General features: G+C 44.5%; 1 protein-coding gene and 1 pseudogene across 2 annotated transcripts in view; both read right to left on the minus strand.

Moving 5' to 3' along the window:
* The window catches only part of il1rapl2 (interleukin 1 receptor accessory protein-like 2), a 1302096-nt gene that overhangs the window by 41814 nt on the left and 1232916 nt on the right, over window positions 1-27366 (minus strand). For both annotated transcript variants that reach the window (XM_063061139.1, XM_063061140.1), the window contains exon 8: window positions 8746-8891. In XM_063061139.1, coding sequence (XP_062917209.1) covers window positions 8746-8891 — 146 coding nt within the window. The remainder of the gene's footprint in view (window positions 1-8745; window positions 8892-27366) is intronic.
* Window positions 5164-5276, minus strand: LOC134353442 (U6 spliceosomal RNA; annotated as a pseudogene).

The following is a 27366-nucleotide window of genomic DNA, read 5'->3' on the forward strand; positions in this document are numbered from 1 at the left end:
ACTGTGTATATTATACAGAGGCTGGAAACTGGAACCTACTGTCCGAAAGGTCAATGAAAAAAGATTCTAATATTAACCTCCTAAAGGGGATATCTGATGCTTGAAGGAACATGTACAAGGTAACAAGGTAACAGCAGGAGAGAGGGATTTATTAAATAATTCTAGTAAAACTCCAATATATTGATGGGCAATATATGCCCTCTGGTGCACTATTTTGTGATAAGCAGAATGTGTCCAATTGTTTGGCATTTAGCAATTTCAAGGACCCTACAACTCAAATTCTCTGTATTATTCATTTATTTGTTTGTTTGTTTTGCACAGTTTGTCTTCTTTTGTTTGTCAGTCTTTGCAACTCATTTTTCCTCGATTCTATTGTATTCTACTCTGATTGCCTGGAAGAAAACGAATCTCAGGCCAGTATACGCTGACATATACCTTTACTTTGAACTTCCATTGATCCTTTGTTTTGTTTGTGCAAACTCTTAATAAAGTTTTTGACAGTAAATCTCTTCCTGAATCTAATTTAGATCTCAACCCTTGCTTTGTGCATATCTTGAAAATCTTCTCAGCACAGCCACATCCAGCATTCTGGCTTGTGCTGTTTTAGAATGTGATCGCATTTCACAGCTGATGGATTAGAATGGTGTTGTGTATTTGATATTTCAGTAATATTTAAGTAATCTTGTACAAAGAGTATATATATTTAATTAAACTTTCCTGATATGCCTTGCCTGAAGTAAAACACAAATGTAGACCTGCATTTCAACTCTGGTGTCCAGGTGATTTATAATGGGTCTAATCAGGAAGGATCTTTTTAATGATCAACATTAACACATGCCTCAATATGAAAGCAGCTATCATAGAACTGGTGAAGTAGGAACAAGAAATTCCCTGTGTGTCGATAGACATTCTTAAAGCAGTATCACCATTGGTATTCCAAAATCTCCAGGGATTTAATTTTGACCGTAAGTCCACAAGACATAGGAGCAGAATTAGACCATTTGGCTCAATCATCTGCTCTTCCATTCCATCATGGCTGATTTATGAACCCTCTCAACCGCATTTTCCTACCTTCTCTCCATAAACTTGGATTGGAGAGTTGCAGATGTTGTTCCCTTATTCAAGAAAGAGAGTAGAAATAGTCCAGGAAATTATAGACCAGTGAGTCTTACTTCAGGGGTTGGTAAGTTGATGGAAAAGGTCCTGAGAGGCAGGATTTATGAACATTTAGAAATAATAATATAATTAGGAATAGTCAGCGTGGCTTTGTCAAAGGTACGTCATGCCATACGAGCCTAATTGAATTTTTTGAGGTTGTGACTAAACAAATTGATGAAGGTAGAGCAGTAAATGTAGTGCATATGAATTTCAACAAGGCTTTTGATAAGGTACCCCATGCAAGGCTTATTGCGTAAGTAGGAGGCATGGGATCCAAGGGGATCTTGCTTTGTGGATCCAGAATTGGCCTGCGCACAGGAGGCAACGAGTGGTTGTAGATGGGTCATGTTCTGGATGGGGGTTGGTGACCAGAAGTTTGCCTCAGGGATCTGTTCTGGGATCCCTTCTCTTTGTGATTTTTATAAATGACCTGGATGAGGAAGTGGAGGGATGGGTTAGTAAATTTGCTGACGACACAAATGTTGGGGGTGTTGTGGATAGTCTGGAGGGCTATCAGAGGTTACAGCAGGACATTGATAGGATGCAAAACTGGGCTGAGAAGTGGCAGATGGAGTTCAACCCAGATATGTGTGAGGTGCTTCATTTTGGCAGGTCAAATAGGATGGCAGAATATAGCATTAATGGTAAGACACTTGGCAGTGTGGGGAATCAGCGGGATCTTGGGGTCTGAGTCCGTAGGACACCCAAAGCTGCTGCACAGGTTGACTCTGTGGTTAAGAAGGCATACGGAGCATTGGCTTTCATCAACCGTGGGATTGAGCTCAAGAGCTGAGAGGTAATGTTACAGTTATATACACCCTGGTCAGATCCCACTTGGAGTACAGCACTCAGTTCTGGTCACCTCACTACAGGAAGAATGTGGAAACTGTAGAAAGGGTGCAGAGGAGATTTACAAGGATGTTGCCCGGATTGGGGGGCATGCCTTATGAGAATAGTTTGAGTGAACTCGGCCTTTTCTCCTAGGAGCAGCGGAGGATGAGAGGTGACCTGGTAGAAGTGTATAAGATGATGAGAGGCATTGATCATGTGGATAGTCAGAGGCTTTTTCCCAGGGCTGAAATGGCTAACATGAGAGGGCACAGTTTTAATGTGCTTGGAAGTTGGTCCAGAGGAGATGTCAGGGGTAAGTTTTTTTAAGCAGAGAGTGGTGAGTGCGTGGAATGGGCTGCTGGCAACGGTGGTAGAGACAGATACGACAGGGTCTTTTAAGAGACTCCTGGAATATAGGTATATGGATCTTAGAAAAATAGAGGGCTATGGGTAACCCTAGGTAATTTCTAAAGTATGTACATTTTGGGCACAGCATTGTGGGCTGAAGGGCCTGTATTGTGCTGTAGGCTTTCTATGTTTCTATGTTTCTAACCTAACAACCTCTGCTATAAAGATATACACTGACCTGGCCTCCAGAGCCATCCGTAAATTTACTGACCATACTAATTGACCTAATTTCATATTTTCCTCTGTTTTAGATTCATGTAAAAACAGTGAGGGGGAATCAGATGGAGGACACATCTCCAACAAGAGAGCTAAGTTAACAAGAGCAAAGCATGGAATCCAGAAATTCTGCAACAACGAAGTATTTAAATTAAACACTGCGAAGTAACTACTGCTGCAGTTAAAATGGAGTAATAATCATATTATAATAAGGATCCTCCAAGAGGACTGTAAGCTGACCATAGGGTTTGGAAGCTCAAAGACCCAGAGAGCTATGTTGGTTAGAGTCGGGGCCTTGTGCTTTGGCTCTTGGTAGGGTCACCCATGCCAAACAAGTCAAAGGACAGAGGCCAGACAAAGAGTGATCCACTGGTCCTGCAGGTTCAGAGGTTCAGCTCAGCACTTGACTGGTCAAAATCTAAACTGTTATTCCAACAGCAATGAAAAATACTTCTATATCTGTGTGCGACGGCATGGACAGACAGAGATGTAGGACCTTCATTGCGGCCCTAAACGCCGGCTGCGTAACGGACAGTAAGTAAGTATAATAAATCTAATGGTGGAGGAAAATTCTAAAGTGTTGAGTGTGGGTCTTCAGGCTTGTGTACCTTCTCCCTGATGGTGTTAATGAGAAGGGGGCATGTCCTGATGGTGTGGGTTTTTAATGATGAACGCCACCTTCTTACGCACCACCTCTTGATGATGTCTTCAAATGGTGGAGCTTACTACCCAAAGGTGGATGACAGTTCATGATGAGGAGAGCGGTGCCCATGATGGAACGGAATTTTCATTATATTGGCCTAATCGCTTGTGTCGCTGCAATCCAGTGAAAGTCATCCCTTGAGCCAAACTTTTGTTGGTCGATAGATCCTTTAGTGGGGAGGGGTTAGCGTGCCCTATCGCACTCTTCTCCAGCGGTTGCTTTCTCTAAATCACGCCTGCCGCACCCTCACAAAGGGACCAATGGTCCTGACCTTGCCCTCTCACCACCCTCATGCCTGGCCAAAGCCTCTGGCAGCGGTCAGGCCGAAGGCTTGAACTTGGGCTGGAGTGTCAGGTCAGGTGGCCCGGTGGCACATCTGGGGAGGACCACAGAGGAAGAGCAGTAGGATGCTGCCCTTCTCAATGGCAGGGTGCTTAGCCACAACGGACACACCAGCCCCCTCCCCTACCTCCCCCCAAGAAACTTGGTAGGTACAGCTCTGGCTCATCACTCCTCTTCTCTCCTCAGAGAATGTGTGGCCGGAACAATATTCTACCAATAAACATGGTGCTCTTGACTTGGTTAGACTGAGGAACCACCGCTGTGTGTTAATCACTCTTCAACATCTTGTTGCTGAACACTTTATGTGAAACTGTAGTTTCAGTGCTTACAATAGCTACCTTTTCTTTAAGGCTTCTGAATTATTCCAAACCAAATCAAAGGCATTTACTTATTGACTTTTATTTAGAGACACAGTATAGTAACAGGCCCTTCCAGTCAAACGAGCACACACTGCCTAATTACACCCATGAGACCAATTAACCCACTAAACCATATGTCTTTGGAATGTGGGAGGAAACTGGAGCACCCAGAGGAAACCCACATGGTCATGGGGAGAACGTACAAACTCCTTTCAGACAGCAGCGGGAACTGAACCCAAATCGCTGGTGCTGTAATAGCATTAAGCTGAACTGCTACATTACCACGCCACCCCTAAATAATATGCAACATAGATTTCACAGTAAGAGTTATTAGTGAGGCTGAAGAATCTCTATAATCTTATGATACAATCTTTCTAAATAACTGTGACATGTTTGCCAAAGTTGAACTACATGGATTGGGGAAAGATCATCACAGAATGAAAAAAAAAGTCTACAGCCAGAGGAAAAAGTGCAGAGCAGGTAGAGAATTGGATCCGAGATTATAACAAGGTAGATTGCAAGGTCAAGAGCCCATCTTAATTGTACTGGGGAGCTATTCAACAGTCTTATTACACTGGTATAGAAGCTATCCTTGAGCCTGGTGGTACATGCTTTGAGGCTTTTGTATCTTCTGCCTGATGGGAGATAGGAAGAGAGAGAATGTACAGGATGGGTAGAGTCTTTGATAATCCAGCCTGCTTTATTGAGGCAGTGAGAAGTATAGACAGCGTTCATGGAGGGAGATTGGTTTCTATGACACTGAGTGGTGTGCACAACTCTCTGCAGTTTCCTGCAGTCAAAGGCAGATTAGTTGCCATATTTGTAGTGGAACTGGTTTATTATTGCCATTGTACCAAGATACAGTGAAAATCTGGTCTCACATACTACTTATACAGATCAAATCACTACACAGTGCATTGTGGCTTCATAACATAAACTAATAACACACAAAATAAAGGTAAAAGCTACAGAGAAAATGCAGTGCAGGTAAACAATTAAGTACAAGATCATAATGAGATATATTGTGAGGCCAAGTGTCCATATTATCATACAAGAGGCCCATTTAAAGGTCTGCTAAGAGTGGGATCGAAGCTGTCATTGAGCTTGATGGCACGGAGCCTGATGTATGATGTATGCAAATAGCATATGAATATGGAACGCTTTACTAATTTGCGTGCCATCCTTGTGCAAGGGTCATGCTAATCTGCTCAGTATCAGTCCATTTTTAATATAGTGTATAAGTTGCTGAAGCAAGTACATATACTGCTCTCTCACATGTGCTCACTAACTTCCTCCAGTTTCTCTTTCTGACCCCCCCCACTGGAGATAAATTACACTCATTAATTAAACCATCAACCAGTCAATCATTGAGATGTGGAAGGAAACCAGATCACCTCGACGGAACACTCACAGTCATAGGAAGGAGGTGCCTACCCACCATCCAGGGCATATATATACAGAAAAGTGCCTGAAAAGGGCCTGTAACATCGTGAAGGATCCCACCCACCCTGCTCATGGACTGTGTTTCCCAACTTCAAAGATTAAAGATTAGTTTTATTTGTCACACGTACATCGGCACATTGAAGCATACGGTGAAATGCGTCGTTTGTATCAACAACCAACACAGTCCGAGGTGGTGCCAGGGGCAGCCTGCAGGCGTCTCCGTGTTTCAGGCAGTGACATAGCATGCTCACAGCTCACTAACCAGCATGTCTTTGGAATGTGGGAGACAACCAGAGTACCTGGAGGAAACCCACGTGGTCACATCTCGTTACATTCTGCGGTCGGAATTGAACCCCGATCACCGATTTCTGTAAATTGTTATGTAGTCCACTATTCTACCACAAGCATTAAGCAGCACGGTTGCATTGTGATTATCATTACATGCATATGCATGCATGACTGAGCTGTAACTAAACCAGGTTGGTTACTCACGCATAAATCTAGTAGGGTGTTGTTTCTCCAGTTATTAAGGTGCTTACTTCATTGACGCTTTCATTTAATTTATACACTTGACTGCTAAATTTCTGTGGCCAGTGTCCTCAGAGCCAGATATCTCATGCGGCCCTTCACAACGCTGTTCAATACTACTGAGCACCTCCCCATGCCCAACCCCTCACTCCCACCGTTACTTTCTGTAGCACACAGCGTTAATAGAAAATACATCAGACTCCACATTCACTGCCTCTGGACCCTGCTGACAAATCCATCTCCTAATGATCCATTTTGTTCATAAATCTCAAGCCCATTAGAGTTACAAGCATGCCAATTTGTCATGTTTGTGTTCCTACTGGCTACCTCCAAGCATTACAGCATGATTAAGGAGACCAAATTGTGGAAAAAATAAATGATGAATTTGGCCTACTTTTTGAAACCCAAGAGAACTAAGTACTCCAACACCTCCCCTTTCATCTCAAGGAAAAGAACCTAGAGTTGGTTCTAATTTAAAGCAAAAATTACATCTTTAGCTCACAATCACTTTATTTTGCACTTTGGCTTTCAATGGGAAACTCTATTTTATGAGGCAACTAGAATATGAATCTTTTTTTATGCTGAAGAATTACCTTCCTATCATTCTTATTAATGGATCTTGCAAGTCCCACTTGTAAAATTTCAGTACTAAAATTGAAGAAAAATACCAGGGATTTGAACTCCAGTTGCAAGAAATATTAATAAGCTTTGACAGAAAAAGTATGGTGCATCAGCATTGTGTGTTATGAAGCAAGGAGAGGGCATTGTCACCAGAATTACAGTAGGATTGGATTTTTTCCTTATTTTAACAATCAAAGCACATACCATAAAACCATAAGGCACAGTAGCAGAATTAGGCTATTCCACCCATTAAGTCATTTCTATCATTCATTTCTCACTGTTTTATTTTCCCTCTAAACCCCATGCTCATGCCTTCCCCCCTGCCAGCTTTGACCCCTTTACTAATCACAAAAACTATCAACTTTCACTTTAAATACACCCAATGACTTGGCCTCAAAAGCCATCTGTGGCAATGAATTCCACAGATTTACCATCCCTTGGTGACAAAAATTCCTCCTTAACTCTGTTCTAAAGGGACGTCCTTCAATTTTGAAGTTGTGACCTCTGGTCCCAAACTAGACCATAAGTCCATAAGATACGAGAGCAGAGTTAGGGCATTTGACCCATCAAGTTTAGTTCAATATTTGATCATGTCTGATTTATTACCTCACTTAATACCGTTCTCTTGCCTTCTACCATAACCTTTGATGCCTTTACTAATAAATAACCTATCAAACTCAATTTTAAGTATTCCCAATAACTTCACCTCTATTAGAAACAATCTCTCCACATCCCGTCTAGCTAGGCTTTTCAATATACAGCAGGTATCAATAAGATTCCACCCCCTACACCCCAGCCACCCAATTCTTCTAAACTCCAGCAAGTACAGACCCAGACCCCAGCAAATGCTCCTCATATATTAACCTTTTCATTCCTGGGATCATTTTCATGAGTCTTCTTTGAACCCTCTCCAACATCCTTTCTTAAATAAAGGGCCTAAAATTGCTCACGATATTCCAGGTTTGTTCTGACCAATGCCATTTAGAACCTTAGCATTACATCCTTGCTTTTAAATGCTATTCCTTTCAAGATAAATGCAAACATTGCCATACATGAGAATATTTATTAAACATTCATCAAATCACTGCACTGGAATATTGTGTACATTTGCAGCTTATTCCAAATACTGTACATTAAAATCAAAATAGACATTTTCTTTATCAGAGAGATATATTAGGTATAGGAGAAGACAGCAGAGGGCACTCCAATCACACACTCCAGCTGGGACGCTGAAGTAGTTGTCTTTATAAATACAACAGCAACAATGCTTCCTAATTATGTACTTCCTGTAATGTTGTGAAGCTTGATATAGACACCTTGCTAAAGGTTAACTAATATCTGCTCAAGTTCAGGGATGTGAAGGAAGTTGGCAATAGGGACAGTCTTGCAAGGAGGAGAGGATGGCAATGAAATTCAGGCAGGAAACTGCAAAGTTTCATCCGAGTTGTGAAGTGAAATGTAACAGGGTTAAACTGGAAAGCTGCAGGAATCTCTCGGAGGATAGAGGCCAGGAAGGTTTTGCAGGATTGTCAAAGCCCTGGGGTGAAATGGAAAAGACAGATGGGAAGAATTGGTAGAATAAGATTCATCAAAGATCTAAAGAAGCCCTGGTAATGGGTGAACCAGAGACATTTAGAATCAAGGCAGCAGAATTTGACTGAGTGACAAGTGACGTAGGAAAGGAAAAAATAGGAAAGGAAAGAGTAGGAAAGAAACAAGACGGCATAGAAGATAGAACATAGAAATCTACAGCACATTACAGGCCTTTCAGCCCACAATGTTGTGCTAACCATGTAACTATTCTACAAATGTAGAAACAGCCTAGAATTTCCCTACCACAAAGCCCTCTACCTTTATAAGCTCCATGTACCTCTCCAAGAGTTTCTTAAAAGACCCTATTGTATCCGTCTCTGCCACTGTTGCTGGCAGCGCATTCCACGCACCCACCACTCTCTGTGTGGAAAACAGAACAGTGGAATTGACAAGCTGAGGTCAAGGCAATTGAGCAGTAAGCTCACAACAAGCCAAGGGTTACTGCCTTCTACTTCATACTGGCTCATAGCCAACACACAGAAACAAAAATATCACAAGAAACCAAATTGTTATGTCAAAGCACATTACCTTGCAGGCACTTACCTTTCCTCTGGAGCAGGATGCTGGCTTGAGTGCGTCCAATCCGATTTTCCACAATGCAGGTGTAGTTCCCCAAGTCAGCCTCCTTCACCCAATCAAATAGCAGCGATAATTCCACTTCCTTCTCTCCAAGATGCTCACTTAGAACCCTGTGGGTGAGACAAAGGTGACATAATTATTGCTTCAGGCTGATGGAGTGATAGAAACAAAGCCAGTGAATTCTGCATAGACTTAGAGTCACAGAGTCATAGAATACTACGGTTTAGAGACAGGCTCTCGGTGGGTCTGGTGGCTCCTGTAGAAAAGGGAATGTGTTTAAGTTCAAGTTCAAGTTTATTGTCATCTGACTGTGCATGTATACAACTAAATGAAACAACATTCTTCTGGACCACAATGCACCCGCAATGCATACATCACACACTGCACATAGAAACATAATATTACCACAAATAAGTTTATAAAATATAATTCAAAATGCATGTGAAGCACAAGTAAACAGTAAACAGTACAGTAAGCAGTTCACTATCCTAGTGACGAGACCTTGGTAGTGGCAGAGTACTCATTAGTCTCACAGTCTGAGGGAAGAAATTGTTACCCAGTCTGGCAGGCTCAGTCCTGATGCTCCTTTACCTCCTTCCTGACAGTAGTGGATCAAAGAGATTGTGGGATGGGTGGTAGGGATCCTCAATAATGCTTTGAGTTATCCACATACAACGCCCCTGGTAAATGTCACACATAGGAGAGAGAGAGAGAGACTCTCAGTGGATTTACTATCTTTTGTAGGGGCTTGTGGTCCAATGCCTTGCAGCTTCCATACCACACAATGATGCAGCCAGACAGGGCACTCTTGATGGTGCTCCTGTGAAAAGTAGTTAGAACGGGGGTGCAGTGTCCTTCACGCCTCATTCTCCTCAGAAGGTATTGATGCTGCTGTGCCTTCTTGACTAATGAGGAGGTATTGTGGGTCCAGGTTAGAGCATTCGTTATATGTTCACACCAAGGAACTGTGCTCTCCACTCTCTCCATGGTGGAGCCATTGATGTTTCAGGTCTGAGACTCTTCATCAGAACTTTGATAAGAATGGGAGAAACACGTTAGCTAAGGTAGAAGAGAAGCTGGGAGAGAGCGATGGATGGAGCAGAGGGAACTTCTCTGGTAGGGTCAAGTCCTGTGACTTTACCTGGGTACTGTAAGCATGTGTAATGTTGTATAGTCTGAACTGCTGAAAAATACCCAGTTAACTCCTGCTATTTCCACAGGCAAAATTCTATTCATCCAGATGAAGGCTCTTCACCCAAAACTCCGCTTCAACAAAAATTACCTGATCCGCTGGAACTGAAATCGGAATTGGTTTATTGCTGTCAAATGTACCAAGATACAGTGAAATACATATCTTGGAGCAGCACATTAGCATAGTGGTTAGTGTGGTGCTTTAAAATGCCAGCAATCGGAGTACAAATCCGCCACTGTCTGTAAAAAGTTTTGAAAATTCTCCTCTTGACCTGGTGGTTTTCAACAGGGTACTTTTCTTTCCTCCAACATTCCAAAAGCTTACATGTAAGTTGTGTGCATGCTATGTAGATGCTAGAAGCATGGAGACACTTGCTGGCTGCCCCCAGCGCACATTTGGACTGTGTTGGTCAGTGACGCAAACAACACAATTCGCTGTATGTTTTGATGTATAAAGCTAATGTTTTATCTACATAGACTACACCTCGTTCGACCCTACTACTTGTAAAAATGCCATCCCCTTATCTCAATTCCTCCGTCTCCACCACATCTGCTCTCAGGATGAGGCTTTTCATTCTAGAGCGAAGGAGATGTCCTCCTTTTTCAAAGAAGGGGGCTTCCCTTTCAGTGCTGACCTCAATGCTGCCCTCAACCACATCCTCCATTTCATGCACGTCTGCTCTTACCCCATCCTTCTGCTGCCCTACCAGCAATAGGATTCCACTTCTCCTTACCTACCACCGCACCAGACTCCGTGTCCAGCACATAATTCTGCAAAACTTCTGCCACGTCCAATGGGATCCCACCACCAAGCAGATCCTTCCTTCTCCCTACTTTCTGCTTTCCACAGGGATTGCTCCCTATGTGACCCCCTTGTCCATTCGGCCCTCCCCACTGTTCTCCCTCCTGGCACTTATCCTTGCAAGCTTAACAAGTGCTATACCTGCCCCTACACCTCCTCACACATCAAAGTTGCTGGTGAACACAGCAGGTCAGGCAGCGTCTCTAGGAAGAGGTACAGTTGACGTTTCAGGCCGGGACCCTGAGTCCTGACGAAGGATCCCGGCCTGAAACATCGACTGTACCTCTTCCTAGAGATGCTGCCTGACCTGCTGCGTTCACCAGCAACTTTGATGTGTGTTGCTTGAATTTCCAGCATCTGCAGAATTCCTCGTGTTTGCCTACACCACCTCGCTCACTACCATCCAGGGCCCTAAACAGCCCTTCCAGGAGAGGCGACACTTTATCTGTGAGTCTATTGGGGGTCACTTACAGTGTTCGGTGCTCCCGGTGTGACCTCCTGTTCATCAGTGAGACCCAATGTAGATTGGGACACTGCTTCGCCGAGCACCTGCGCTTCATCCGCCAGAACAAGTGGGATCTCCCAGTGGCCACCCACTTTAATTCCATTTACCATTCCCATTCCAATATATCCGTCCATGGCGTCCTCCACTGTTGTGATGAGGCCACACTTAGGTTGGAGGAGCAACACCTTATATTCCGTTTGGGTCGCCGCGAATCTGATTGCATGAGCATCGATCTCTCAAATTTCCGATAATGCCCCCAATCCCCCTCCCCCATTTCTCCATTTCCCATTCCCTTTTCCCTCTCTCAACTCATCTCCTTACCTGCCTATTGCCTCCTTCTGGTGCTCCTTCCCCCTTTTTCCTTCTTCCATGGCTTTCTGTCTCTTTCACCAATCAACTTCCCAGCTCTTTACTTCATCCCTCCCTCTCCAGTTTTCACCTATTGCCTGGTGGTTCTCTCTCCCCTCCCCTCAAGTTTCAAATCTAATCCTCAACTTCTTTTCTCCAGTCCTGCTGAAGAGTTTTGGACTGAAACTTCTTTTCCATAGATGCTGCCTGGCCTGCTGAGTTCCTCCAGCATTTTGTGTGTGTTGCTTGGATTTTCAGCATCTGCAGATTTTGTCTTGCTAATGTTTAATCTTATCTTTTGGATACTGTTCATACAGATCAGGTCATTGCACAGTGCATTGAAGCAGAACCAGGTAAGGCAATACCAATGTGGAAGAAAGTACCACAGCTACTGCAAGTGTAGTGCAGGGAAACACTAAGGTGTAAAATCATAATAAGATATATTGTAAGGCCCATCTTATTGAACTAGAGAATCAATTGCCCTCCAGTAGATTTTTTTGTTTTTCCAGATTCCAACAACATTTTAATTGAAAGATACAGTGCAGACCAGGCCCATTGAACCTTACCATCTTGCAACCCATCGATTTAACCTTACATGGCCTCTTCTACTGCCATGATGAGGCTAAACTCAGGTTGGAGGAGCAACGCCTCATATAATTCTCTAACTGCCGGTATTTCCCTCCCCCTCCCTTCCCCCATCCCATTTCACTCTGCCCCCTCCTCCAGCTGCCTATCCCCTCCCTGCTTGCCCTCCCCCACCCCTTTATCTTTCCCCTTACTGGTTTTTCACCTGGTACCTACCGGCCTTCTCCTTCCCACCCTCCCCCCACCTTCTTTATAGGGCCTCTGCCCCTTCCCTCTACAGTCCTGATGAAGGGTTCCGGCCCGAAACGTTGACTGATCACTTCCACGGATGCTGTCCAACCTACTGAGTTCCTCCAGCGTGTTGTGAGTGTTGATTTAACCTTACCCTAGTCACAGGGAAATTGACAGGACAATTTACAACGACCAAGTTAGCTACTAACTGATATGTGTTTGGAACGTGGGAGGAAACTGGAGCAACAGGAGGAAACCCGTGCACACACAGAACATACAGTGGACGCCGGATTTGAACTCTGAACTCTGATGCCCCCAGCTGTAATAGCATTCCACTAACTGCTACACTACCGTGGCATACTACAGTCTGCAGTCTTTCTACAGATGCTCCCTGACTCACTCAGCTTTTCCAAAATTTTCTGCTTTTGTTGCAGATTTCCAGCATCTGCAGTTTTTTTTATTTACTTTCATTCACCTCTGCCTCTCTTGATTTTTATTAACAAAATGGCTGTGATTTTAGGTTTGTACACAGTAGTGACTAGGGCTCGAGTTAGAGGGTGTGGTGGTGCAACTATAACCCAGCTGCTGAGTGACAGAGTGTGAGGGAAGTAGAATAGGTGGGAGGAAGCAAACTTTGCACTGGATTATAAAACTGATATCTCAGTAAACCCTATTTAGCCCAGTGGTAGAAGCAGAGAAAATCACCCTCTAATCTTGAGGATGTCTGGAATTTCTTTTCTCCACAATTGTGTAGAGTGCCAATGAACAGACCAAGCACAACAGTTTTTGTAACGTAAATTTGTAAGAAGGTTTTTTTTTATTGTTGGGTACTGTATACTGATGTACTTGGCTTGCATCTCATCCAGACAGACCATTTGAGACCAGACAGACTTGTGCATTGAGACAGTACAAGGGAAAACAACAAAAAAAAATGCAGAATTCTGAATATAGTGTTACAGGTGAGGTGAAGAGACCAAAATGTTCTTTGCAAAAGTCTTAGGCACACACAGTATACAGTATATAGCTATGGTGCATAAATCTTTTGCAGAATACTCTATTTGTCAACGTGGAGCAGAGAGTGAGTTTGTAAATCTGGCGGGAGCAAAAGACGTTGGGAATGGTGAGGGTGGAGTGCCATAGGAGGGGTGTGGAACAGGTGACAGAGGAGCGCGAGGGGAAGGGGGTAGTGTGGGTGCAGCCACACCCAGCCCTGAGGCACCAGGCAAGGTCACTTGATTACAATTAGTTTGTTGATCATGATCGAATATCTCTTTGGTTCTCCCTTCCCCTTTTCCCAACTATGATTCCCCTCTCCCTGTTGCCATCCCATTCTCAATCCACAACAGAGACTGATATCAGAATTAGGTTGCTCATCACTCACTTATGTCATGAAATTTGATTTATTTTGTGGCAGCAGTACAGTGTAATATATAAAATTACTACAGTATTGTGCAAAGGTGTGTTAGACATCCTAGCTATATATATTTGCCTAAGACTTTAACTGTATGTGGGGGAATTAGAGGTCAGGCTGGACTTTAAGTTACTGCTCCATACTTAAAGGACAGAACTGCTTAGCATTCATTTCAAGATGTCTAGAATACAAGAGCAAGGATTTGATGCTGAGGCTTTATAAGGCACTGCTGAGGCCTCACTTTGAGTATATTGAACAGTTTTGGGCCCTCAACTTAGAAAAGATACATTGGCATTGGAGAAGGTCCAGAGGAGGTTCACAAGGATGATTCCAGGAATGAAAGGGTTATCATATGAGGAACGTTTGATGGCTCTGGGTCTGCGGTCGCTGGAATTCAGAAGGATGAGGGAGGATCTCATTGAAACCTGGGACAGGCTGAGACAGAGTAGATGTGGAAAGGGTGCTTCCATGATGGGAGAATCTAGGACAAGAGGGCACAGCCTCAGGATAGAGGAGCACCCTTTCAAAACAGATGAGGAGAAATTTCTTTAGCCAAAGGGTGGTGAATTTGTTAAACTTGTTGCCACATGCAGCTGTGAAGGCCAGGTCACTGGTGCACTTAAGGCAGAGATTGATAGGTTCTTGATTGGAGGAAGAAAAAAAAGGATCCGCCATGATTGAGTGGTGGAGCAGATGGCCTAATGATGGGCCAGATGGCCTAATTCTGCTGCTATGTCTTTTATCTGTGTCTGTCTCTCCATTGATGAAGAGGGGAATGTCCTAGAGGTTTCCTCATCTTTTGCTGACCCACTGACCTTTGACTTTCGTGACACAGCAACAATGCTGAGGGTTCTTAGGGACATAGAAACAGAGAAACATAGAAAAACATACAGCACAATACAGGCCTTTCAGCCTACAAAGCTGTGCCGAACATGTCCCTACCTTAGAACTACCTAGGCTTTACCCATAGCCCTCTATTTTTCTAAGCTCCATGTAGCCATTCAGGAGTCTCTTAAAAGACCCTATCGTTTCCACCTCCACCACTGCTGCTGGCAGCCCATTCCACACACTCACTACTCTCTGCATAATAAAACTTACCCCCAACATCTCCTCTGTACCTGCTTCCAAGCACCTTAAAATTATGCCCTCTTGTGCTAGTTAGTTCAGCCCTGGGGAAAAGCCTCTGACTATCCACACGATCAATACCTCAATCATTTTCTTCTTGACTGTTTACTACTATGTAAGGAAAGGCTAGTCCCAGGGTTGCTTCGGATGAGCTTGTGAGCTTGGCTGAAGGACAGGAGAGTGCAGAATGAAAGTCTGTCCTGGAATTGGAGGTGGGTGGGTAGGTGTGTGTGTGTGTGTGTGTGTGTGTGTGTGTGTGTGTGTGTGTGTGTGTGTATAAGTGGTTGATTTGCTGTTGTTATTTTGTTGTTTGTTATGTTCTTAACACAAATGGTGCATTTCACTTTATGTTTCAATGTACATGTAATAAATAAATGAATCTGAATCTGGCTGTTTGCAATAATCATAGTTACTTATGTACTGTATTTAATAATGTTTGAGTAATATTGTAAATACATTGTTTCATAAGCATTCATTGTTCATTTAAGTAGTTACAGGTTACATGTAAGAAGTATGTTAATGTCATGCGTCATTACACCACCACGTCCATGCGCATCTCACTAAAGTAAAACAAATTTATCCTAGGCTCTCATGTTTTTCTTTCAATTTAAGCTTTGGAGTTTCAAAAACTGGTGATGAGGAAGTTTTAAAATTAAATTGAGATGACTACATACCTGGTGAAGCGCAGAAAATTTTTCTATGCCGGGGAGAGAGATGTTTGAGTTAAAAAAATGCAGAAAATGAACGGAATTTAGGGGGTTCATAAAGAGTGAATACCGGGTGATAACAATAATAAATTTCAAAAAATCAAAAATGACTGGTTACATCAGAATGATAGATGTGTTTGATTGCAAAATAGATAACTTAGTTGTATATTGAATGAATTGAGCAGTATTTTGAAGCAAATGAAATTTCCAAGCAAAGCGATAGACAGTCTTGCTGAATGCAATTGGTGCAACAGCATACAAATTCCTTTGAAGTTTGACTACTTCAATTAAATCAGCCAGAATGAGCTTTGCTGATATTGTGAACATAATGCAGGAACATTTAGAGCTGAAGCTATTGTTGATTGAAGAATCCTTTAGGTTTCACAAGCGGCATCAAAAGGAAGGGGAGTCCATTCCAACGTACATAGCTGAATAGAAGAAATTCTCTGAGGATTACCAGTACAGTGATACTTTAATGATACATAGAGAGATCATTTAGTTTGTGGAATGTTGCAAGAAAGCATTCAAAAGTGGCTCCTAATTGAGGTTCAACTCATATTTAAAAGAGCAGTTGAAAAGGCAGCCAGCGACACAGAGAGTTGCAGTCAGGAATGAAAGTGAGTGTGAACAAAATTGCAACATCCAAACAGAAACCAGCCTGGCTGAACAAATGTGTTAGAACTGAGGCAGGGGTTCACATACACCAGACCAATGTAAGCTTAAAGGTGAAACTTGCATAAAATGCAGCTTAGTAGGACACATACAAAGAGCATGTTGAGCAGACAAAAATGGACTGCACAGGGCAGGGAAAAAGATAAAATGTCAGGTTTCAGTTTCAAAAGGAGCTCAGATCTACATGCTGTTGATGAAAAATATGATACTGATGAGGGTGGCACAGGATTGGATATCCTTGAGATTTACAAAGTGAAAATTAACAGGAGGCAAGCAATATGGCTGCCCCCAGAAGTGAGCAGCAACTTAATTAAAATGGAAATGGACACTGGCTCGGTTGTTTCAGTCACTTCACAAAATGTTTAAACAGCATTTTGAAGATACTGAACTGAAGCCTGCAGATATCCAACTAAGAATTTATAGTGGGGGATAAAAGATAACTCCTGTGGCAATAACATTTATAACAGTGAAATACAGTAACCAACAAGCCACCTTGGGTTTGTACGTGGTCAAAACAGGAGGGCTGGCATTGAGGAGTTATAATTGGCTGAGACAACTACAACTTGATTGGAGATCCATTCACCATTTGCACGGCCCATCCCTGCAATACAGTCAACTGAAAGCAAATTAAGAAAGGTACTGGATGATGCCACAGTAGTGTTCAAGGATGGCAGTGGAAAACTCAAACATATCAAGGGAAAATAGCGTTAAGTGAAAATGCAAGGTTTAACAAAGCCCGTCCAGTTCCTTATACTATTTATAATAAAGTAGTCAGTGAGCTAGAGAGACTGAAAGAATTATTTCCAAGTTTGAGTGGAGCCCATGGGCAACACCAATCATTGCAGTAGCCAAGAAGAATGGGTCTATTATGATCTCTGGTGACCTTAAGGTCACCATCAACTCAGTATCAAAAGAAGATGAATACTCTCTGCTCAAGATAAGGGATATCTTTGTAAACCGTTCTGGAAGAAAACACTTCAGCAAAGTGAATTTAGCTGAGGCCGACCTACAGATGGAGATGAAATTCGAGTCCAAAGTGTTTCTCACCATAAACACTCACAAATGGCTTTAGGCTTATTTTTCGAATAGCCTTTGCACCTGCACTCTGGCAGGAGGTTATGGACAGTGTACTGCAAGGCTGCCCAGGCACTCTGTGTTACCTGCGTGAAATCATTGTGATTGATGAGCGTGACCAGGAACATCTCAAAATCTCAAGAGAGTGTTAAAAAGATTAGAAGATTATGAGCTCAGATCATAAAACAACAAGTGTGAATTCTTTAAACCAAGCATCATTGTCTGTGGTCACATCATCGGCACATAAGAATTACACAAGTGTGCTGAGAAAATTCAGGCAGTGATGAATAACCCAATGCCAAAGGATGTGTCACCATTGCAGTCCTTTTTAGGATTTGTCAATTACTATAACAAGTCCCTGCCAAACCTGGCTACACGCTCCAGCCCTTGAACTCATTAGTACAGATCAGGAAGAAATGGCAATGGACAAACCAGTATGAGGTGGCTTTCCAAATGACAAAGGAAACGGTGACACCATACACTGTATTCACACATTATTATCCACATTGTCCAGTGAAACTTGTTTGTGGTGCCTTGCCTTACGGTTTAGGTGCAGTCATGTCTCATGTTACGAGTGATGGAAGTGAATGCTCCATAGACTCAAACACGAGGAAATCTGCAGATGCCGGAATTTCAAGCAACACACATAAAAGTTGCTCCATAGCCTGTTCCCTTCCTGCTGCAAAGACAGTTTATGTACAGATTGACAGAGAGGCCTTGATTCTGGTCTGGGGTGTAAAACATTTCAACCAGTACTTGCATGGGAGAGAGTTTATCCTCATTACTGATCATCAACCATTGGCATCCATTTTCAATCCACAGAAGGGTGTTTCACTAACAGCAGCAGTCTGAATGCAGAGATGGGCTCTGATTCTTGGATGACACAATTACAAGATCGAATTCAAGAAGATACCTAATCATTCAAATGCTGATGGATTATCCCATTAACCCTTAGAAAAAGGAAATAACTGGAAAATTTACAAAAGAGGACACTCCTCGACGTATTCTCACTATTACAAAATGCACGTTTCCCTATTACGGCAGAGATGATTCAAAAGGAAACCAGAAAAGATTCCACCCTCTCTCAGTTCTATATTGCAACCTAAAATGCCTGGAATGTGCAGCAGAAATTCCAGTTCCTCCATTTTTACCAGCACCAGGATGGGATCGCCTTATGTGGGAATTGAGAATTTTTGTACCATCCAAGCTGAGAGCTAAAGTGTTGGAGGATCTACATGGTGGTCATCAAGGCGTGGTCTAAATGAAAGCATTGGCTCGAAGCTTTGTCTGCTGGAATGGGACAGATCAGCAGATCAAGCATCTTGCCATTCACTGTTTGGGAAGCTAACACAACCAGAAGATGACAAGAGCAGCGCCTCCCCATCCCTGGGAACGGCATGCACTGCCCTAGCAGAGGAATCCTGTGGATCCTGCTGGACTATTCATCCACACAAATTTCTTGGTGGTAGTGCATGCAGCTAGAAAGTGGCCAGAAGTGTTCCCAATAGCCTCAACTACTGTCTTGTCCAATGTTGATGTGTTGAGAATCCTCTTCTCAAGGACGTGTATTCCAGAACAATTTATCAGTGACAATGGACCACAGTTTGTTGTGGAGCAGTTTCAGTCATTCCTGAAAATGAATGGAATAAGACATATTACATATGCACCGTACCACCCAGCTACAACTGGCTTGGCAGTAAGGTTCATCCGGAGTCTAAAGGATGCACTGCAAGCAATGTCAGCAGAACACACGACACTGACACTGAATCAGAAGCTCACCAATTTCATCCCTGCGTACAGCACTGCAGCACACTCCACAACCGACTCTCCAGTGATGCTGTTCCTGGGCCATCCCTTGCTCTCACACTTGATCTCCTCAAACCCACACTCAGAAGGAGTATGCAGCACTACAGCGGAGATGAATTGAGAGCTCCTCAAACACTGAGGTCTGATGTTTCACTGTTGGACAAGCAGTCCTGGTGAGGGACTGCAGAGGTGATCAAAAGTGGGTATCGAAAGATTACGGACAGAGCTGAACCACTCTCCTACACAGTGAAGATTGCATCTGATGTCATCTGGAGACGACACATCAATCAGTTGAGGAGGGCAGAGTCAGTTATCAGCGAAGAAACGTGCCCAGAACTACTTCCTCCAGTCCCAGCGTTAACTCCTACAACCACCACCTTCGAGGACGTCTCAGAAACTGAGGTTGTTTCACAGCCACGTCTCACCACCCAAGACGGGTGATTCACCTTGTCAGGAAAGACGTTATCCCACAAGAGTAAGAAATCTTCCACAGAGATTAAGTCTTTAGGCCTGAATGGGACAACTTTAAAATTTACTAAGCTGCGTATAGAGCAGTTGTATTATATAGTACAGTAGTATTACATGTACAGTAGATAGATAACTAGAGAGCAATATGTTACATATTTGAATTGAGATGCATTCTATATATAGTTTACAGCTAAGGAGGGAGGAGTGTAGGGTGTTTAATATTTGAATAATATTGTGCATATATTGTCTGATTAAGCATTTGTTGTTTGTTTACGTAATTACATAATTGGACTATATGCAAGAAGTACATGACTGGCATACATCATTACAGCATCGGATCATTTGTGCGTGCCCCACTAAAGTAAAACAAAGTCGAGCTGTTATCCCGGCTCCTGTGTTCTTCTTTCAATTAACTTTTGGAGTTAAAAAACGTAACACTTAATTTATCGAATTTAAATTCCTGGGCTGCCAAAATTGGATGATGAGCTCATGTTCGCAGATCATTACTCCGCAGCTCTGGATAAGGACTCCAACAATGTAACAATTACACTACCATACTACATCTTAGCAAAGCAGTTCCTCTAAACAGCCGTGAGCCTCCACAAGCTCGTAAACTCGAGTTAGAATTCAGAGCAAATCTCTGATAAAGATTTAGACATAGATAAAGATACTACAACACAATATGTATTTGACACATGGAATTAATGAAATACTGAGAGGTTTGACAAAAAAGGACATCATTCAGAAGTGTCATTTTATATCTAAAAATTAAGGAACCCTAGTGATCTGACAGAAGGATATGCAGTAAGTATATTTTGTACGACGTGGCAAATTGAAGGAATAATTTAGCGTGCCGAGTGGAGAGAGCACTTGGTGAAAGATATCAGCAGGGAGCTGTCAAGGTGAAAGAAGTCACATGTTAGGGGTTATTGATGGTGTCAGACAGTACGGCTTATTAAAATTTAATTGGCTTTAGAGGTTGATGGTAGGAGGACCCTGCATGTTAATTGTCCAACTCTATTTCTGTAAACTTAGTGACTGCAGGGTGTGAGTGGACACAAGGAGTAACCAGACGGGATGATTTACAGAACACACACACAGCACAGATATCTGTGGGCATAAAGAATCGGGATTTGAGTTCCAGTGCCTTAATTAGACTTCTCCTACAGCTGAAGGCACGAGGCACAGTGGTTATACTCCAGCATGCAGGTAGGGAATGCATATGATTCACACAAGCATACAAAAGCTCACAGAGACACAGATTTATGTACACATGCATGCGTACATATGTGCACACATATACACACATGCATACGCACACTGATACATAGACACACATGTTCGGACCCCTCAAACGTACACACACACAGAGTTCAAAGTTCAAAGTAAATATTATTATCAAAATACACATATATCACCACATATGGCTCAGAGATTCATTTTCTTGCGGGCATGCTCAGCAAATCTATAAAACAGTAATTATAACAGGATCAATGAAAGATCAACCAGAGTGCAGAAGACAACAAACTGTGCATATGCAAATATTAAAAACATAATAAATGATGAGAACATGAGATAATGAGATAAAAGAATCCTTGAAAATGAGATCTTTGGTTGTGGGAACATTTCAGTGATGAGTGTAGTTATCCCCTTTCATTCAAGAATAAAATTGAATTGAAATGACTTTATTACTTACATCCTTCATATACATGAGGAGTAAATATCTTTACGTTACGTCTACGTCTAAATGTGCAATTATAGTAATTTATAATAATTATGTACAACAATATAACATAGAAATACAGTTGCATCAGCATGAATTAAGCAGTCTGATGTCCTGGTGGAAGAAGTTGTCCCAAAACCTGTTGATATTGGTTTTTACGCTGCGGTACCGTTTCCCGGATGGTAGCAGCTGGAACAGTTTGTGGTTGGGGTGACTCAGGTCTCTAATGATCCTTCAGGCCCTTTTTACACACCTGTCTTTATAAATGTCCTGAATAGTGTGAAGTTCACATCTACGGGTGCGTTGGGCTGTCCGCACCACTCTCTGCAGAGTTCTGTGATTGAAGGAAGCACAGTTCCCATACCAGGCAGTGATGCAGCCAGTCAGGATGCTCTCAATTATGCCCCTGTAGAAAGTTCTTAGAATTTGGGGACCCATACCAGACTTCTTCAACTGTCTGGGGTGAAAGGGACGCTGTTGTGCTCTTGTCACCATATAGCCAGTATGTATAGGCCATGTTAGATCCTGGGTGATGTTTTTGCCAAGGAACTTACAGCTGCTAACCCTCAGCCATAGATCCATTGATGTCAATAGGGTTTAGCCTGTCTCCATTCCACCTGTAGTCCACAACCAGCTCCTTTGTTTTTGTGACGTTGCGGGAGAGGTTGTTTTCTTGACACCGCTGTATCAAGCTGATGATTTCTTCTCTGTAGGCTGCCTCATTATTATTTGAGATTAGGCCAATCAGTGTTGTGTCATCACTAAATTTAATTAGTAGATTGGAGTTGTGGGTGGTGACACAGTCATGGGTATACAGAGAGTAAAGGAGGGGACTTAGTACACAGCCCTGAGGTGCTCCTGCGTTGTGGGTCAAGGGGCAGAGGTGAGGGAGCCCACTCTTACCACCTGCCGGCAATCTGACAGCAAGGCCAAGATCCAGCTACACAAGGCAGGGTGAAGACCGAGGTCTCTGAACTTATTGTCGAGCCTGGTAGGAATTATGGTGTTCATTGCTGAACTGTAGTCCAAGAACAGCATGCTCACATAACCATCCCTCTTCTCCAGATGTGTAAGGACAGTGTGTAGAGATGTGGCTTTTGCATCATCTGTCGATCGGTTGTGGCAGTAGGCAAATTGCAAGTGCCTGATGGTTGAGGGGTAGTAACTGTTCTTGAACCTGGTTGTGTGATCCTGAGGCTTTTGTACTTTCTACCTGATGTCAGCAGTGAGAGGAGAGTACGACCTGGATGGTGGAGATCTCTGATGATGGATGCTGCTTTCTATGATAGTGTTTCATGTAGATATGCTCAACGGTTGGGAGGGCTTTACCCGTGATGTACTGGGCCGAATTCACTACCTTCTGTAGGATTTTCCATTCAAAGGTATTGGCGATTCCATCTCAGGCTGTGATGCAGCCATTCAATATACTTTCTACTACAGATCTATAGAAGTTTCTATTCTCCTCAGCCAGAAACAGACTACGGAGCCATGCTAATGACCGTTTCTCCAGAGGGTACAGAGGTGTTTCACTACAATGACTACAAGGTAAAGAAAGTGAGTTACTTTCCTTTGGAGAAAGGAGATCAATGAGAGATTTGAAAGAAGTAACTGAGAATCTAATAGGCTTAACTAAAGTAGACGAAGGAAGTCTTTCCTACTTGCTGGTGGTGCATGAATGTGAGTATACAGATAGATTGTGGGTGAAAAATATAGACAGGATGTGATGAAGGATACTGTGGTGCTCCAGAGGTGGGTGAGGGGGTGGTGTGGTTGACAGTCCACCTCACCATTCCTAATGACCAGAGCTATTTATAGTTCTTGTGTTAAAATACTTTCCTGGGATAATGGTGGGATGTTCAAGTTCATTTATTGTTCCACTTCAGTTTGGATTATACAGATATTCGCATGTGTGCTTGCAGGTCACCCTGACTGTAACCGGGGTGCGTGATCATCACCTTCCCTGTCTGTAAGAGACTAAATTGTTCCCTCCCCGGGTCATAGCACCAGCTCTGGTTTTGTGTTTACCACGATAAAAAAGGCTGCTGAGTTAAACGAGCTCACTCGTCTGTCATTATGGACCAAATGCTCACCACATTGGTATCAGCAGTGGGATTAGAAATTGATGGCGAGATTGAAGAGCTGTCACATTGGATGGAGGACCGTAAAACTTGGGGAATAAGTTGCGGGACCGAGCAGTATACCTCTCTCACATTCCGGTGCCAGGCCCCCAAAGACTCAGAGGGAGACCTGGAAACTGAGCATCTTGTCTTCCCAGGGAACCCTGATGGGGCGAGCATACCCAGGCTCCCCAACCTGGGGACAATGAAGAGTGCATCACCCACCTCCTCTGTTGCCTGCACCAGGGAACGCAAGACGTCACAGCCATGGGAGGATGGGCACCACAGCGGGCACCGCCGATGCTGCTGGAGCAAGATGAAGACTCGACGGGCTTCAGCAATTCATGCCACAAGGTTCACCCTGAAGCTCTCCGGATACAATGGTGCCAGCCACTTGGGGCCTTACTTGGTAAAACTTGTCAAACTTGCCACATGGCACCATGGGTGGAGCCTCACCAAGATGGCGGTGCACCTTGCCTTGGCATTGGTGGGGATACCTTGCGGACCTTCTTTGACCTAATGTTAGCTGAGCAGTGCAGCTACAGCGCCCTCATAGCAGTGCTGGAATGGTATTTCAAGCAGAGGCCATCAGAGGAACCAATGAGGAAAGAACTGGGCAGCAGGCAGTGCTGGATGGGAGAAAGTCTGGGGGTGTTTGTAGCAGATCTCTGCCACTGTGCTTGGCATGGCCACCCCCAGTTCCCTTCCGCGGCGTAGGAAGAGCTTGCCCTCCATGTCTTAATAAAGGTGCTGACGCTGGAACACCTTTGGCGGCACGTTCACCTGACATCCCCATCATCGCTGGCAGAGGTGGAGAGTGCAGCAACAATCTTAGCGATGCCCCCCCCCCCACCATTGATCCAGCAATGCCTGAGATCTCCAGCAGAATTCCTCTGTTGTCACCTTCCTGCGTGGGCCATTTGGGTGAAGAGCAAGGCTTTTACGTGGGACTGTGTGGTGGAGGGATTCAAGTGCCATGCGTTGGTGGACACAGGGTCAACCATCACCATCATCCGTCTGAGTGTCCTCTCCTACACGGACCAGCCTGGGAAGACAACAACAATGGTCCATCTGGCTACGGTCACCAGTGACTGTGCAGCGATGAGAGGGAAGAGGAAGCTGTGCAGTGGAGCGTGAGGTGTGGCTCGCCGACATCCGGGACTCATGCATCATTGGCCTGGACCCGCTGTCCCACTGGGGGCCCCGTGTGGATGTGACGCGGGCAACACTCTACCTCGACACTGAAACCATGGCTCTCTGGCAGGGCATCTCCAGGTGCGGCAACAACCACCTGCAGTCACCCTAGTACCCTGAGCCCCTGTCATCAGCAACCGCATCGACGCAGCATGACAGCATTGGCAGCAGTACAACGGCATCCTCCAGCGAGACTGTGCAGGTAGTGCGAGGGCCGTGGCAGCAAAGCAGTGAGACCTTGGATCAGGACCCCCTAGACCAGCTCCTCGACACCTTCACAGCCAGAGATGAGGACTGCAGATGCATGGGGCTTGTCCAACACCACATTAACACTGGGGACGGCCAGCCTGCCCGTCTGCAGCCCCATCGCCTGGGCCTCGCCAATCACTAGGTAGTGGAGCAGCGCATCAAAGGGATGGCAGGAGCTGGCATCATTGGGCCCTCCAACAGCCCGTGGGCAGCCCCAGCAGTGTTGCTCAGGAAGAAAGAAGTGTTGTGGCAGTTCTGCGTTGTCTATGCAGTCTCAATGCCGTGAGCCAGAAGGACTCTTCCCTGTTGCCCTGAACTGATGATGCCATGGACTGTATAGTGGGCTGGACTAGTTTGGCTCTCTCCATCTCTGCAGTGGCTACTGGTCCAAGAGGTCTGGCCCAGGACTGCCTTCACCATTGGTCAAGGGTGGTGGCATTCTGGGTAATGGCGTTTGGCCTGTGCAATGCCCTGACCATATTCGAGAGACTGATAGAGAGGGTGCTGGCACACATCCCGTGGCGTTGCTGTGTCATCTATTTGGACATTCTCCCGATGCACGGCACCATTTTGGATAATGTCTTGTGGAATTTGGAAGAGGTCTTCACTGCCACCCGCCTGTAGAACTCCGCAAAATGCTGCCTGCTGCGTGGCCAGACGAAGTTCCTGGGGCATTGGTGAGTGCAGATAGAGCGGTGACGGACCCTAAGAAGGTGGCAGTGGCCAAGGAATGGCCCAGCCCTCGCGATGTCTCTGAGTTTCACGGCTTCCTGGGGCTGGCATCATACTACCGCTGGTTTATTAAGGACTTTGCCACCATCGCCATTTCCCTGCACCAGCTCACCGAGCAGGGCAGCCTTTCGCCTGGACTCACGCCTGCGCTACCGCCTTCGACAAGCTGCGAGATGCGCTCACCCGGGCCCCGGTGCTGGTGTACCCCGATCCAGCACACCCCTTCGTTGTTGACACAGACGCCAGCAACTGAAGTCCCAGTGCAGTGCTGTCACAGGAGGGGTCCGAGGAGAACACGTTGTGGCGACCTTCAGCCACACCCTGAGCCGCACTGAATGCAACTATTGTGTCACCCGCTGGGACCTCTTAGCTGTGGTCCAGGCCTTCCGCCACTTCCGCCCCTTCCCCTTTGGCCAATGGTTCCTGCTTCGCACGGACCACGCACGCTGACCTGGTTGTTGAGCTTTCACAGTCCCCGGGGGCAGCTGGCATGGTGGCTGGAGCCACCGAGTGTCACTACTGTCGCTGCTTTGAGGAGCGGAGCCAGGGGCAAGCAGTGGTGGCGGGACTTCAGGTGATAGCCAGCGGCGACCCCCACGCCCCCATGGTCCACCAGCAGGTGCGCAGCGAGCTTGTGTGTTTGTGGGTCACCCTGACTGTAACCAAGGTGTGTGGTAATCACCCCACCACTCTGTTTGTATGAGATTGAGTGGTTCTCTCCCCGGGTCATAGCGCCCGGTCTGTTTTTGTGTTTATCACAATAAAAACAGTTGCTGGGGCTCAACAAGCTTCCTTGTCTGTCATTATGGACCAAATGCTCACCAGAATATATTTTTTCAATTGAGGCTGATGACTTAATACTCCCCCCACTCACTATACTCAATATTATTGTGTCTGCTGTGGAGACCTTCAGGTTTCTGGGTGTCACAATCTCCCAGGACCTGAAGTGGACACCCAATGCGGACATTCTTATCAAAAAAGGTTCAGCAGAGGTTGTATTTCCTACGTCAACTCAGGAAGAACAACCTGCCTCAGGAGCTGCTGATTCAATTCTATTCAGGAATAATCCAGTCTGCTCTCTGTTCGTCCATCACCGTCTGGTTTGGATCAGCTACCAAACAAGACAAGAATAGACTCCAAAGAACCATCAGGGCTGCAGAAAGGATTATTGGTGTGAAGCTGCCCTCGATCCAGGACATATATGCATCTAGAGTCAGGAAGTGAGCAAGCAGCATCATTGTAGACCCATCACACCCTGGACATCACCTGTTCCAACTCCTTCCTTTCGGTAGGCGCTTTAGATCACTGTATGCCAGGACAAATAGGTACAAGAACAGTTTCTTTCCGTATACCATCAGTCTTATGAACACTTGAATTTTAGTCTATCATAAACCAAGTCCACCTGTACATATACAGGTACACCTCATTGTATATAGTTCACGATTATTTTCACTATTGTTTTGTTTGCTTTTTGATTCTGTACAGCGAGAGCTCAGGGAAACTGGCATTAAATTCCCTGTATGTGTCCACATACTTGGCGATAATAAAGGGTTCTGATGCTGATTACCCTACAGAGATGGTGGAAAGGGAGTGATTCGTAATTTAAAAATTGGATAGACACTTGACGGAACTGGAACTGGAATTG

This window comes from Mobula hypostoma, chromosome 10 (assembly GCF_963921235.1).
Source record: "Mobula hypostoma chromosome 10, sMobHyp1.1, whole genome shotgun sequence".
In the NCBI taxonomy this organism is placed as follows: Eukaryota; Metazoa; Chordata; class Chondrichthyes; order Myliobatiformes; family Myliobatidae; genus Mobula; species Mobula hypostoma.